General features: G+C 40.0%; 1 protein-coding gene across 5 annotated transcripts in view; it reads right to left on the reverse strand.

Annotated features, from left to right (window-relative positions):
- The window catches only part of robo1 (roundabout, axon guidance receptor, homolog 1 (Drosophila)), a 202,324-nt gene that overhangs the window by 108,628 nt on the left and 80,047 nt on the right, over positions 1-13,649 (reverse strand). Inside the window, exon 1 of one of the 5 annotated variants that reach the window (XM_017416409.3) lies at positions 12,840-13,582. The exons of the other annotated variants lie outside the window; for them this stretch is intronic. Coding sequence (XP_017271898.1) covers positions 12,840-12,900 — 61 coding nt within the window. The 5' untranslated portion in view covers positions 12,901-13,582. Of the gene's footprint in view, positions 1-12,839; positions 13,583-13,649 lie in introns of those variants that run through there. 5 annotated transcript variants of the gene reach the window in all.

The following is a 13,649-nucleotide window of genomic DNA, read 5'->3' on the forward strand; positions in this document are numbered from 1 at the left end:
TCTGCTGCTTTCAAACACACTCCCTTCATTTTGCTATCCTGCTCTCCCCCATTTTTGCTTGCAGACAGAGAATGTGAGATGAGCTAATGCAATACAGAGCCTCACCAAAGGGAAGCTGGGACTTCAACTGCAAGGATTTGATCGATTAGTGCCTGAGGCAAGATTCGCCTTCTCCCTCTCACTTGCTAGTGAGCGCAGAGTTTCTTTTTTCTCATTTACTCATACACACACTTACACATTCACAGACCTAAACTATGCTTGAGGGATTCCTTGCTCGCTGTGGAGGTAATTAAAAAAACCAACAGTTCTCTGAGACTTTTCTCTCTTCTGAAAGAAATCTCAGTAATGAACAACAAAGCCCAACAGCAATAAGGAACACACAAAACTTGCCTCACCCATCCATACAAAGAAAACAAGGGTCCACAGCTACATTCTGACCCATATATTGCATGTACATAAGGATTCATGATGACCTTTGGGCATATTTTCGTTTCCCAAATCCAGATTTTTTTACCTCCTTCCAGCCACCGATAAGACAAGATGATGAGATTAGTCTGCTTCTTAAGAAGTCAAAGTTATTCCGCTTGACATGAGCTGACCTTAATTCTTTGCACATTAAACTTCATCAGTCAATTTATCAATGTGTTGGTGCCCAACTTTATTTTTACAATACAAAACCAGTTTCTTTTATATTAATATATTTCTAAAGATAAGCATTCTTCCTCAGTGTGATAAAATAAAATAAAATACGGACATGTGACTGACTGCTTTCAGTTCAAGCAGCTTAATGTGACTGACTTGAGTAGGGGAATTATTTTGTAGTGGGATTTAACTATGAGATGACCTAAATTTGTGGTGAATAAAAATCACTTAATGCAAGTCAAAGTTCATATAATAGAGACATATTATTAAGAACATTTTCTGTCCTACTAAATGTGAACTACTAGAAAAAACAAAGTCTGCAAGTCTTAAGCATTGTGGTGATACAATGCTTATGTCTGGAAGTTAGAAATCAATCCAAATCTTCTAACTAAAAGCAGAAAAGAAGACTCTGTAACATATCTGCCTCTCAGCAGTCTTGGGACATGAAAAACCCAGACAGGGTTATTCCTTAAACACAGCACTTTTCCCCTCTGCAATTAAAAGCTTATGCACCCACACAGGCAAATCATGTACACATTATTTTTTATTAATAATTACTTTCAGCTGAATGTAACCATATTGGAAAAACTGACAAAAAGCTGGAGAGAAGCAGGAAGACAGACAAAAACTGAGTAAAAACAATTACCTAAAGGCAGCAATCAGTTCCGGACCAGTGATTTCCCTAACTTAAAAAAAAAGTGCCTCTGTTTCTCACAGCTCTTTTCCATGGCTACTATCTTGGCAGAGTGTGAGGAAGAGGAAGGCAGCCAGGCACATGCCCTTTAACCAAAAGAACTCACAGGGGAGAAGGACAGTGAAGCAATTTAGATGTGTTGTCACTATGGTCCCCTGAGGTAGGGAGACGGGATAATGTGTCTACTTCCTTGAATAATAAAACAGCTTCACAATGTGGTGCAATTCACTCTAATTCCTGCTATATAACAAAGCCAGGGCGTTCATTTCATTATAAGAATGAAAGAGCGGTAAAGTTTAATTTCCTCCAATAAAGATGCTCAAGGTCACGGAATCTCGTAAAGGGAGGCACTAAAATTGACAGGTGTTGTGGCAGACTGACACATATGATAACAACCCACATTAGAAGTCCAGCTAAGCAATGGCAGAGATATGCAATATGGATCTGTGATAAGGGAGGCCAAGCACAGTAGGACACTCCCTATCTACAACCCCATTAATCTGTGATTAGGGGACTTAAGAGGGATTTATGGCAGAGATAAGAGCAGAGGGTGTGTCCCTCGGGGTAGCCAGGCAGAGACTGGAGCCATGCCTGCTTACGATGGGGCCCAGCCAGTTTAATGACTGAACCCAAAAGAAAAGGCAACGTTTTCTAATGAATTAGAGAAGATAACAGAGAGAGGGGGCAAAGATAAAACAGAAGCAAAATAAGGCAGAAAAAGCAAGGTACTGTATTCCTGCTGATCAGATGACATGAACAGGAAAGTGAAACTGAATCTTTTTACGGTTTCAGCCTCACAATCCCACTTTGGAATGTGCTGCATGAATGACTTTGCCAGTTGCATCAGATCAAGCTTGTTTTTAATGTTACACAAGGCTATCGCTTACACTCCTAAGAGGCAGGATTAGAGCCCTGAGTGTGAGTGTATACGGACACACAGAGGTGGGGTGATGGATAGCTTTATGACCTCTTTCTCTCCTCATCTCTTTGTCTCCATTTACCAAACAGAACAGAGTATTGTTACCCTCTCTTGCACTACAGCTGTACTTGAAAACAAATATCACTTTCAAAAAATTGCACCTCTGTCCAAATCAGTTTTTTTTTCTTACTCAAATGAAATCTGATGCTTAAGTGTCAGTTTCTACCCAAAACTCCAACCCAACATTACATTATGCGATTGCTTATCTGGTAACTATTGCAAAGTTAAATACAAACAAAACAAAGCTTATTTTTCACTAGTAAAACTAGGACAAGACTATAAAGTCTTGTTTTACTGTTAAAATGCCAAAACCCTGTCTTAAAATGTACATGATTTAGGGTAACATAATAAATGCAACATGATCTCAGTATATATATCATTTGATTATTGAGCAATCCCATTAAAATAAGTTTTGTTTTCAAGACAAACAGGGGACATATACTATATGTCGTCTTTGTTGCAGATATATGCCTTTTGGCAGAGTTTGGAGCAACCACAATTTTTTCTGTGTGTTTTGAAGGAAAGTGTAAGGTAAGGTATGTTGAGTAGTTTGTGACCTTTAGTTTTGCTGCTGGTGTTATTATATTACAATCTGTACCTTTAATATAATCTTTATGGACAGACTTGAAAGGACCTTTGAATATAACTTGTTAACTCATCGAAAACATGCTCCAAGTTTTATGAAGACGACCTGATGAACTATAAGATCAATCAGAATTGCTTTATAACTGTAGCTGCCTTTGATCATCTTGTTGCTCATTTGTCATCTGCAATAAATAGATGACAAATCTGCTGATGATAGCATAAGTGATTCCCCTTTCTTCACTTAAGGCCAAGGGTTACAAAAACACAGTAAGCTCCAAAGCTCTGGAATATTTCCACTCATGGCTCATGAGTATGTGAAACAAGATAGATCTGTAGACCTGGAGCAGCAGCCCAAGTTCCTAGCTGTGTCAGACGGGAAACACATCTCAGCCCAAGCTGAAGAAAAGAAGTAGAAAATGCTATATTGTGTCATAATTGTATGTTCCCATACAATGACAAAATTTGTTCTTTGAATTTGACTCATCCCACATGTGAGATACACACAAGTGGAGCAGTTAAGAGCTATTTAGGTGTCCAGGGAGCAGTTAGGGCTTGGGTGTCATGCTCAAGGACATCACGACATATGGGCATGGCAAGAACTGAACCTGTGACTTTCCGGTCCCAAGATGGCTGGCCTGCCATTGCCCCATAGCTGGGACACAAACATAACTACAGAGCACTTCTTATAGAAGCCGGGGTCCATCCTGAGCCAGGACGGCAATCTAAATCTTAGGTAACAAGAGAAGTATTTTCACATTTCTAAGAACACTCCTGACACATTTTCAAGACATCATGGATAAGTATAATAAAGGGTTATTGATGCTAAGAAAAATCTAAAGAGAAAAAAAAATCACTTGTCTTAATAATAGTTTAATTGGTTCACTTTATTAATATTAAAACAAAGCTAATAAGCCATCTTTTATAATTCTGCATATATAATGATTCCCCATAGACAGTCAGCAGTAAAGTATTAAAAATAAACACATAAAGCAAGAGAAAAATATACTACACTATAACAGATTTGAACACAAACCCAAGGGACTCAATTGAGAGTGAGTTGTAGCTCTTCCTAATGTCAATCTGCTCCAGTGAGTGTCATTAAAAACAAACAAAAAGCTGTCAAACTCTGCAAAAGGTCAGGAGGGCAGAACTCATTCCTGCAGGACAAATCCAATTCCTTCTCTGTATCATATCAGTTCTCTGGGACAAGCAGGAAATCTGTGGTAGAAAAAAAACTACAATGCTTGTTAGGAAGCTGCCTGTCAAATTGGCTCTGGAGACCTGGCAGATGGGCTGAATGAAGCAGGGCGGATGCAAGCGGAGAGTCAGTCTGTCTCCATGCGCGTGTGTCAGTCTGTCTGTTATTTATCAATCTATTCACAATGTGCGGGTTGTCTGCGACTTTCGCAGACTCACATACTCAAGCTGACCCTGCATATTCCCAGCGACGACCTGAGAAGAAAACCCAGCCTGAGCACTGATGTCAAGGCTGTCATTCCCTCAGCAGAGCAAAAACTCCAAGAAAAGGGCCACAATTAATGTGGAACCCAGATGACAGTCTGAGACCTTCTAGCTTCTGTATGCAGCATAGCCAAGACTTTGAGTATAGTGGGGGATTACAGAAATAAAGCACCAGGGAGTGAGAGACAGCTATTACCTCTTGTTTTTCTTTTCCAGCATTGCTAGTTTTTAATGAGGTTTGACCAGTGTGGTCTCAAAAATACATAAAGGATTTAAACAGCAGCAGCAGCATGGATGAAGAAAGAGTAAATTAACATTTATACCCAGAGGAAAGTGAGCCTCTTACTGCTGATTTATTCCTTAGGAAATAAATAAAACTAGTTGGTGTGTTGTTTTTTTAGTATTTTTGAAGACAAATGTATATTTAAATGGGTGCATTAAAAAACATGCTGTAATGGAAAGAGCCCTGCAGGGTTCATCTAACTAAAGCTGCTTAATGTAATTTCAAAACTGCTGTCTGCTCTGTCTGGTGCATCACCAAGAATATGGTAGTCTGTTCTTCTCACTGGCTGCAGAACTTTTGTTCCTGGCTGAGGGGTTTGGGATAGGTGGAAAGGCAAAGGAAAGGCTGGAGGAAGACAGACCAGCAACACACTCAGCTGGCACAGCCAAGCCAGAGTGCAGCATATGGGCTCCCTGCCAAAAAAGAAAAAAAAAAAAGAACAGCTCTGAAGGGATGCCAAAGTGGACTGGGGCAAGCATGGCCAAAAAGTACTTAATGTTTTTTAAATGTTATTTATTTGATTGCTGAAGGGATAGAGTTCTACTGTTAGACTAGCGTTAAGTTACAGGCCCTGAGAGAGCTGATGACCTTAACTGCTTATGTAGGCTGTTCTAAATGATCTGCCAAACACATTACAAGGCAAACCTCAGACAGCCGGGTGCTGGAAAGGAATTTTATTTACAGCATTCAGTCGAGGGTACAATAGTATCGTCTGAGAGCTCCAGCTTGGCTCAGATCTTCCTGGTGCCCTTTAGGTTAGAAGGGTTGAGCATGGATCACAGAGTATTTAAGTGTCAATGTTTGCAAGCTTGTGTAAGTGATTATATGTAACAGCGGCTCACATGTTGTAGCTGTGGGGGTATTATTAAAGAGAACCTTGGCTCCCATAGCATAGGTTAAGACTCTATGGAGCCATGTGGCAAAATGGCTCTGGGCCTGCTGAGGGGGCATGGCCTGAGTCCAAGCAAATGGAACACAAATTGCCCTAAACTATTTAAAACCTGGCCTGGAAAAATTAAAATGGGATGTAAGGCGTTCCATGTGATGCACAGTAAATATTTGGTTAAAATTAATTAGAGAGCAAGGTCTGCCAAGTTGTCTTTTTCTAGACATCCACAGAAAGTAAACTGTTCCCAGTCTGGCATTAAAGAGAAAGTTCCTTCCACAGACAATTGCTCACTGGCCTGTTGGCTTTCCAGCATTCACTTACGAAGTGCTCCCATCAAAGCACATACCAACTGTCCAGGTATACAGCAAATCTAACCAAATTCAGTTTCCTTCCATGCCACAAATCAAAATGCTTAAACAAGATGTAATTGTATCTGTTTTTTTTTTTTCATTTTTTAGTTTTCATCAGTCTGTTGTCTACACTTCACAGCTAAAACACCTTTAATATTTGAATTTCTTAGGAAACCTGAGTAGGAGACAGTGACAGAGGGGAAAAGCAAATCCACACAGGGCTCTTGTGATGACAAATGCAAGAGAAGAAATAATCCGATCACCAAGAGCTCTCCAAACTGTTTCGTTAGTGAAAACAACCACAACCCTTTTTTCCGCTGATACCAAAATGCATTGGTTCTATCGAAAGTGGCCACTAGAAAAGTCTTTTTAAGGAAAACTTTACAGTACATAGTTTTCACTGCATCATTCATGTTGAAGTGCTCTCTAACTGAGGACCTGTCTGTTTTACTCAAGAGACAAACTCAACATAAGCGTCTGTGTTACAGAATTCTGAATAAAAGACATTTAAAAATCTAGCCCACATTTCATCTAAATTGAATTTAAAAAGCTACAATTTCTTGAAGTTAGCTTTAGCTACCCAGAAAGTCATTTACATTTACAGATGTCCAAAAAAAGATGTCATTTCCAATAAAGCAGTGAGCAGAGCTGGACACAGAAATGAACAGCATTCTCTGATTAGATTATATAATAAGATGGGATAAACATGGGCTGGCAAAACTAAATGTAGCAGGAATTAGGCATGAAGTAAGACAAAAAAAAATGATTACATGCTGCTGTCAGACATTTGGCAAAGAAAGGTGACATTACTGAAGCCAAGTTAGAGTAATCGTGGTAGGGCTCAAAAGGTAAAATGAAATGTTAACAGTTTGATGTATGAAGCTTATGATTAGGACTTGCTGACAGATGCAGCAAAATGCAAATGCAATTCTGTCTTCAGAGACTGAAGAACCAGTCTTACAGCTGGTGACTACATTTGTTATTTAATTAGAGTGTTCGTTGTGTGGGCACTGAGAATGGACATCAGAGGAAGAGAGACTGAGAGGGAGGATTGCACAGCTGAGTAAGAGTAAAAAGTTTACAGGAAAGGCACATAAAAGCTCTGCGAGTCTTTCATAACTGAAAAGTACAACCTAAATTCTTTTGGGAAAATATAAAATCCACAAGTTCTTTTTTGTTGTGTGTCTGTGTGTGGGGGGTATTTATTTTAGCTCATTTTTTAGGTTATAAAAGTTATGTTTTAATTTTTAAACCAGACATCTTATCTACAGTGACTAAAATGACAAATACCTGACATTTATGTGTTCATTTCAGTCGTGACATCCGATTTAACATGTCAAAAATATGCAGAAAGCGGTTAAGCCTGATAATAGAGCAGGATTACTATAACGGTGTATTTGCATGTTGAAAAATCACCCAGTTGTGTGAAGCCTCCTCTCCATGGTTACAGCTGAATGGTGGGACTGGCTCTGAAAGCAGTGCTATAACAGGGAATTTCAAGGTCACCTTCTCATTAATTATGTTTTGCTGTGCTTTGCTTTAAATGGAGCACACCCCTCCTACTTTTATCACCGTCTTTTGTGTGACAGAATTACCCCCTGGACCTGCTAGATTAGGTTGCTGATGTAGCTCTGGATGAGATTGGCTGTTGAGCAAACGAGCTCAAAAACACGTGAATTGCACTGCACAACATTAAAAAAGTGCTTTGAAAAAGTAAACATGGACTTATTTTTGATCAGGGAAGAAAGCCTTGTCACTTCACAGAATCCCATCTATGACAGTACAGCCAGTTGAGGGAGGAACCAAAATCATTAATCAACTAATTAGCAGTCTATCTTTTAACTGCTAATTTAATCTATTGCTCACAGCTTTTTAATGGCATTTTCCCCTGTCAGTTTTCATGAAAGAGAGGTTTAGCATTTCAAAAGTGTATCCAGGCTTTTAAATGAGAGGGTAATAGAATGGTCAGAGAGGTTGGGAGGAGGCCTGAGCTCAGGGAGAGAGAAAGAAAAGAAGGACACAGCAAAAGGCTGTCCTGAATGCCATCCCTAAGTCTCCCCAGTGGAGAAAATGAAAGGAAGGGAGGTCTGAGCCTTTTTGAAATGCACGAGGCAGAGCACCCCATGATAGCATAGCTTTACCACCACAGCAAACGCCAAGCCCAAGGGAAGCCCTCTGGGAGCTTCCGAGCACACAAAATGTAGATACAGGCGGAAAGCTGGCCGTAAGATTCCAAACCCTCAATGCCACAATGAAGCTGTGTACCACCTTTCATTTACTCAGCAAAATCACTTCTCCCCAGATGTCTACCTTTAGAAGAAAAAAAAAATCTGTACCAGCATTCCTGCCTCACAATTTTTCATCACTACCATCCTAATCAGCACATTCAGTGCCACAAGGGACCACTAAGAATATGCAATGTGAGCACTGGAGCTAGATCAAAAGTATTCCCAGAGCTGGTGTATCATAGTATGTTTGACTCCTCCGTCCTCTTCTTCGTCCTCCGTCCATCCCCCTCCCACACCCCAGGGTAGCCTTTGTAAAGGCGCACTCCTAGACCTCAACACTCCTCACACACCCTCAGCCTCTCATGAACCATTCTGTTCCCCTCCTCCATGCCTTACAAACGCCCCGTTAAGGCAACACAATGCGGCCTTGCTGTCTCCATCCCCACAGGCTTTGTGTGTGTTTATGAGTGTGTGTGTGTGTGTGTGTTGGCCTGTTTGATTTAAGAAAGACTTTGCACTGACCAGTCACAAAAAAGGCAAGTCTTAAAAATTGGGCCAAAAAAGGGGGTCGGGGTTGGGGGGAAGAGGATAGAGTGATTCTTTAAGTCTCCTCTTGGCACCCCACACAAACACAAAACCCCATGTCTCTGTCTTTTCTTCTCACTTATATCTATTTTACTGTCACCATGGAGAAACTAACATTGGACTGACACGAGTCCACGTAAGTATGCATACGTACCATAGAATTGTGCATTAAGGTTAAAAAGAAAACAATTATCTATGCATGTTTATAACAGGAAGCAACGCTGTGGGAATTTAGTAGGTGCCATTTTTGATCTGAGACAGAAAGCAGACAGCACCTTTCATCCTATAAGGGAGCATCATTCATCACTTCAACACCAAGTGGGAATAAGAAGTGTTTGTCCTCCCCGTCACCTGTCAGGACATGATGCATTAACCATACTGGCTCATCTGAAATGTGCCTCCTGGCTCCAATCAGCCAGCTCCAAAAAAAAGGAAACATTTTTATTAAGTCCTGTTTTAAAATATTTTAGTAAAAACGGCTAAGTCTGTTTGTTAAATGTACATAAGTCATAAAATCATCAGCAAATGTTCACAAAGTCCCCAAGACATCTAAGCTTCCTAATCTGAACTGAATCTTGATAAGACAGCAATTAATTTTTAAAATACCAAAAGTTTAATAAAAAGGAAACAAGGAAGTCTCTCTTGGTTTATAAAATGATTCCACTCCTCTGATTCCCCTTGAAGATGTGTGTATCAGCTGAGCTGCAGCCGTGGCAAATTACAAACTATTGACGTCAGTTGGATTTGTTAATTTAATCCAATTAAGCAGCACTTTTAGGTCATTAAAGAAAGAGCAGTTGGAGGGAAAGCAGATCATTAAGCGTCACCACCTAATTTATCTGCCCTCAAACAAACTGCTTCGAAATGTTTATCTTGTCAGTCGTTAATGACTTAGCAGTGGTTCCCATGAACAGGAAGAGCACACCGACTGCCCTCCTGCATTCCTTCATGTGATTTTACTAAGCCTAATCCCGGATCTTAGAGTGTAAAACCTTGTTTCATTCGGCTTAGGATCCGATTATTGTGCATTAGTGGAAATTATGAAGCTATAGCTTTACTGACACCGTCACCTCGCACAGGTGTGAGATTTTCCTGTTGAAGGAAAGAGGTGACATCACGCGCTCAAAACTCTTGACATCGTGTTTCTGAAAACTTAAAATGTGATACAGAGCTTAATTTCAGGGAGCAAACTCTCAGAAACACAATGATTATGGGGCCATGTGGAACATCCTAATGGTTTCACAACACTAATAAAAAGCTGGTAACTGTGGGAGATATTGAAGGAAATAGGCTTTAGAAGTATATTTTTGGAGGATGTGAGAGGCAGAGACAGAGATGAGTCTCACCTGTGGTCTCTGCTCATTAATTGGCTGCTGGACCTGCTGTGTCTTGTCATATCACTGTGATGTAGGAGGCTGAATGGCTCTGCGATTTATCAGCACTTATGAGTCAATTTGTCATGACCTGCACTTCTCTGGGGCTGATTACCAGAGCACCACTCCCACTGCCCACATTTTTATCAGCACAAGTGCAGACTCACACGTACATGCTCTGTTGTTCTGGATAAAATCACTCTAAAACTTTACAGCAATGGGGTTGTAACTTTAAAAGATCAGTCTGATATTTGGCTTGAATTTTATTCCTCCCTGCTAATTTATGTACCACTCAAACCATCGTTATTTCCTCAGAATAATCCAGGTCCTACTGAGTGTAGGCACTTCTTTACCTTCATCTGAATGATGTCTGTGAGTCGAGTGTGAGGTCTGATGAGCACTTGGAGGGAAGATAACAACTATTTAGTGTATAGAAGGAGGACAGATCACTGATAACAGGGTGAGACTTGACAGATGAAGGTATCAATTTACAACCTTCAGTCGGAGCAAAGAGGCAATAAGCAAGTTATCACAAGTTTGACAGGGCAAAGGCCAACTTATCTCTTTCTATTTCACAGACAAATAGAACAAGTATAGTCTCTTGCTACCTGACTTTCAGTGTGAAAAATAGTTTTATATGATCCAGAGGAATTCAATCCCTTACATACACGAAAATCAAGTTAAAGGTACTCATAGCAATGCATGAAGACCAGGCAAACAATATAGGAACTAAAGTAAGAATCAAAATCTGCACAATTGTTTATTTCTTATATTTATGGTTACTGTTCTTAGATTAAAATTTTGTAAGCAAAACTTGTAAACGGCCACATACGTTTGTTTATTTAAGGAAACAGCCAAAATGAAATAGGTTAGCAATGGCAACATCCACGGAAGAGCTGTTTGGGATGAAGAAGTCAGACAGCTTTGATGTATGGATATGAATTTATGCTCAACAAATCTGAGTAAAGTTTTCAAATAAAAATGATTTGTTTACATTGAGTGTGGGCCTGCATAAAAAATATATGTGGAAAACTATTGGAGTAAAGTCCTCCAAATACTGAGCTAATAGTTCTTTTAAACCTCTAAATAACTGCAAAACATAATAAGTAACTCTGGTTTCTGATCCAAGGTCAGTCTTTAAGGTTTTTGCTGTCCGGTCAAACAACCGTAAGCACGCCCTGCTATCACACCCCCCTCCCCATAAAACATCCCCAGACATCCCCACACTTAGGTGTAATTGGAAACCCTGGTGTATGAAAGACTTTCTCACAGGACAGAACGGGTGCTGGGCTCAGGAGCCGGCTGAAGGTGGAGCAGATGGAGCCACCACCCCAGTTCTCAACAGTGACCTCTGACACGACTTCCTGTATAGGTTTTACACCAGTTTCTCAAACTACAGAGAGTCGCAAGTTTTCTTTGAGACCATTTCTCTGCTCTTCCTATACAGTCAGGGGGAAAAAAAGCATTTAGCAATGTCAGGGAGAGAAATATAGACAGCTATTTGCCACCAAACAGCATAACAGAACCTTGAATAAAAGAGACTTAATATTTAGGTGTGAATGGGGTTTTCTATGATGGTCTCTTTGATTAAATTCTCGTTTTTAAAGCACAGAAATGATTAAAATCCCTGAAAATTATTCTCACATTCACAGCTGGAAACAGACAGCAAATTTAGACTGGTAAGCCATAATGGCTTTTCAGGTTTAAACTTGAAAATAATTGTGCTGACAGATATTCAGGTAATTATAGGTTAGCCAGAGCAACAATGCTGCAGCAATAAGTGCCTGGACCCCACTGATTATCTACAACAATGTGTTGGCATACAGTATTATTTTGATAAATAACCCATTTGAATATGCTGTTAGACCTCTTATTTGTATAAATCTATTGTATTTATTTAGTTTTGTACTATGTTTTTGTTTAAAATCCACCCTTTGCTCATGTTTACGGTGCCTTACTCCTAATGTCAATGGGATGAATCACTTCTTAACTCTAAAACAACTGAACTGGAAAACCCCAGCTAGGTCTAGAAACTTTATAAAGACATCCATGTGATAGGTTAGGAGGTGTGTGTGTGTGGGGGGGGGGGGGTGAAAGATAACAGAAAAAATAGAAGCAGCATCAGAAGACAAAGATAGCTGAAAGCTGTGGTATTTCAGTAAAATAGATGGTACAAAAACCTAGACTGAATCAGGTTAACATTCTCCAGAATGAGACAAATGAAAACTGAAATCTACATCATTAAATCTGCTGCAATTTGTTATTTATAAACAATGTAGAAAAAAAGTGTTGTACTCAGCAATAATAGTCATTCAGGGTAAGAATCATGACATACATGGAAACAGAGTTCCCAGAGGGGCTTACGCTGTCTGTTTGACCGATGATAGCTGCTCTCTTCACTGATCCCATATGGCCTCAGCACTTTATGTGTGACTTTATGTGTGCTCAGCTTTAAAACCTGGACTATTCTTTTACCCAGGATGTTGACTTTCTCAGCCTAAAAAGGAAGTTTCACTCTAAAGTGTTATTTTACCTTTTTAAAAAAAAACTCCCAAAGAAAAATTAAGGCACAAAAGTAAGATTTATATGCCAGACCAGGGCCTAATTTGTTAAAATTTACATTTAAACATTTTGTTTTCTTGTGATTTTTTTTTTTACTATCTTTTTTACATTTCTTTTGCAGAAAATAAGTTTGAAGTGCTGTAAACTAGACAAGTTTTCCTTAAAAAAAAGTTGGTCAGCTTCTTCTAGAAAACAATCACATTCTTACCTGAGCACAAATGGAGAAGTCCTAACAGAAATACAAATCCAACTGAAGTTGGAGACATCATTCAACGTCTCACTTAGAAGAAATGTTCCTGTGTAATCCAATTTTTTGTTTTGTTTTTCAGCTGAACAGTTCGAGCATCCACTCCTTCATGACAAACAAACAAATCAGAATCCAGAGTTTAGAAAACCCGCACAGATGTTCGTTTGGAGTTTGAAAAAGAAACTGGACTTGCAGGAGGAGCAAACCGGGGGTTGCTTTGGTTCTGTGAGAAAAGTGTGTTGGAAAAATAAAGGAAGAAAACAAAAACAATCCAGCTAATTTCAGCGCTGGTCCTGTTCCTGATAGCATGTGTTAAAACTGGGCAGGAGTTTGTGAGCAGAAGGAACAGAAGTCTATCCTTTTCTTTGAATTCATCACTGATCAGCCTGGAGAGCTCGCTCAAGTCGGTAATTCTGTGCAAAAACAGGCATGAAAAAATGGGAAATAAATCCGTTCCGAAGCGAGAAAAAAACAACCTGAGTCACATCATTTCAGCTCCAGTTTTTTTTCGGGTCTGTCACTTGAGATTGGAAACTTTGCGAATTCGTCCAGTCCTCGCGCTCATCCAAAACAGCAGTCCGGGACAGGCGATCAGAGCAACTTTTCCATCACTTTTCTCCCCCGTTTCAACCTCCAAGCGAGCGAGCCGTGCGCGCGGCGCAGACACCGAGCCTCAGGAGGGGGGCGGAATCCTGCGTTTCATTCAAAGAAAGCGGAATGCTTCGTCAATTGGTATGCGTCCTCTTCTCCCTCCCCCCCCCCCCCCCCCCC

This window comes from Kryptolebias marmoratus, linkage group LG2, assembly GCF_001649575.2.
Source record: "Kryptolebias marmoratus isolate JLee-2015 linkage group LG2, ASM164957v2, whole genome shotgun sequence".
Lineage (NCBI taxonomy): Eukaryota > Metazoa > Chordata > Actinopteri > Cyprinodontiformes > Rivulidae > Kryptolebias > Kryptolebias marmoratus.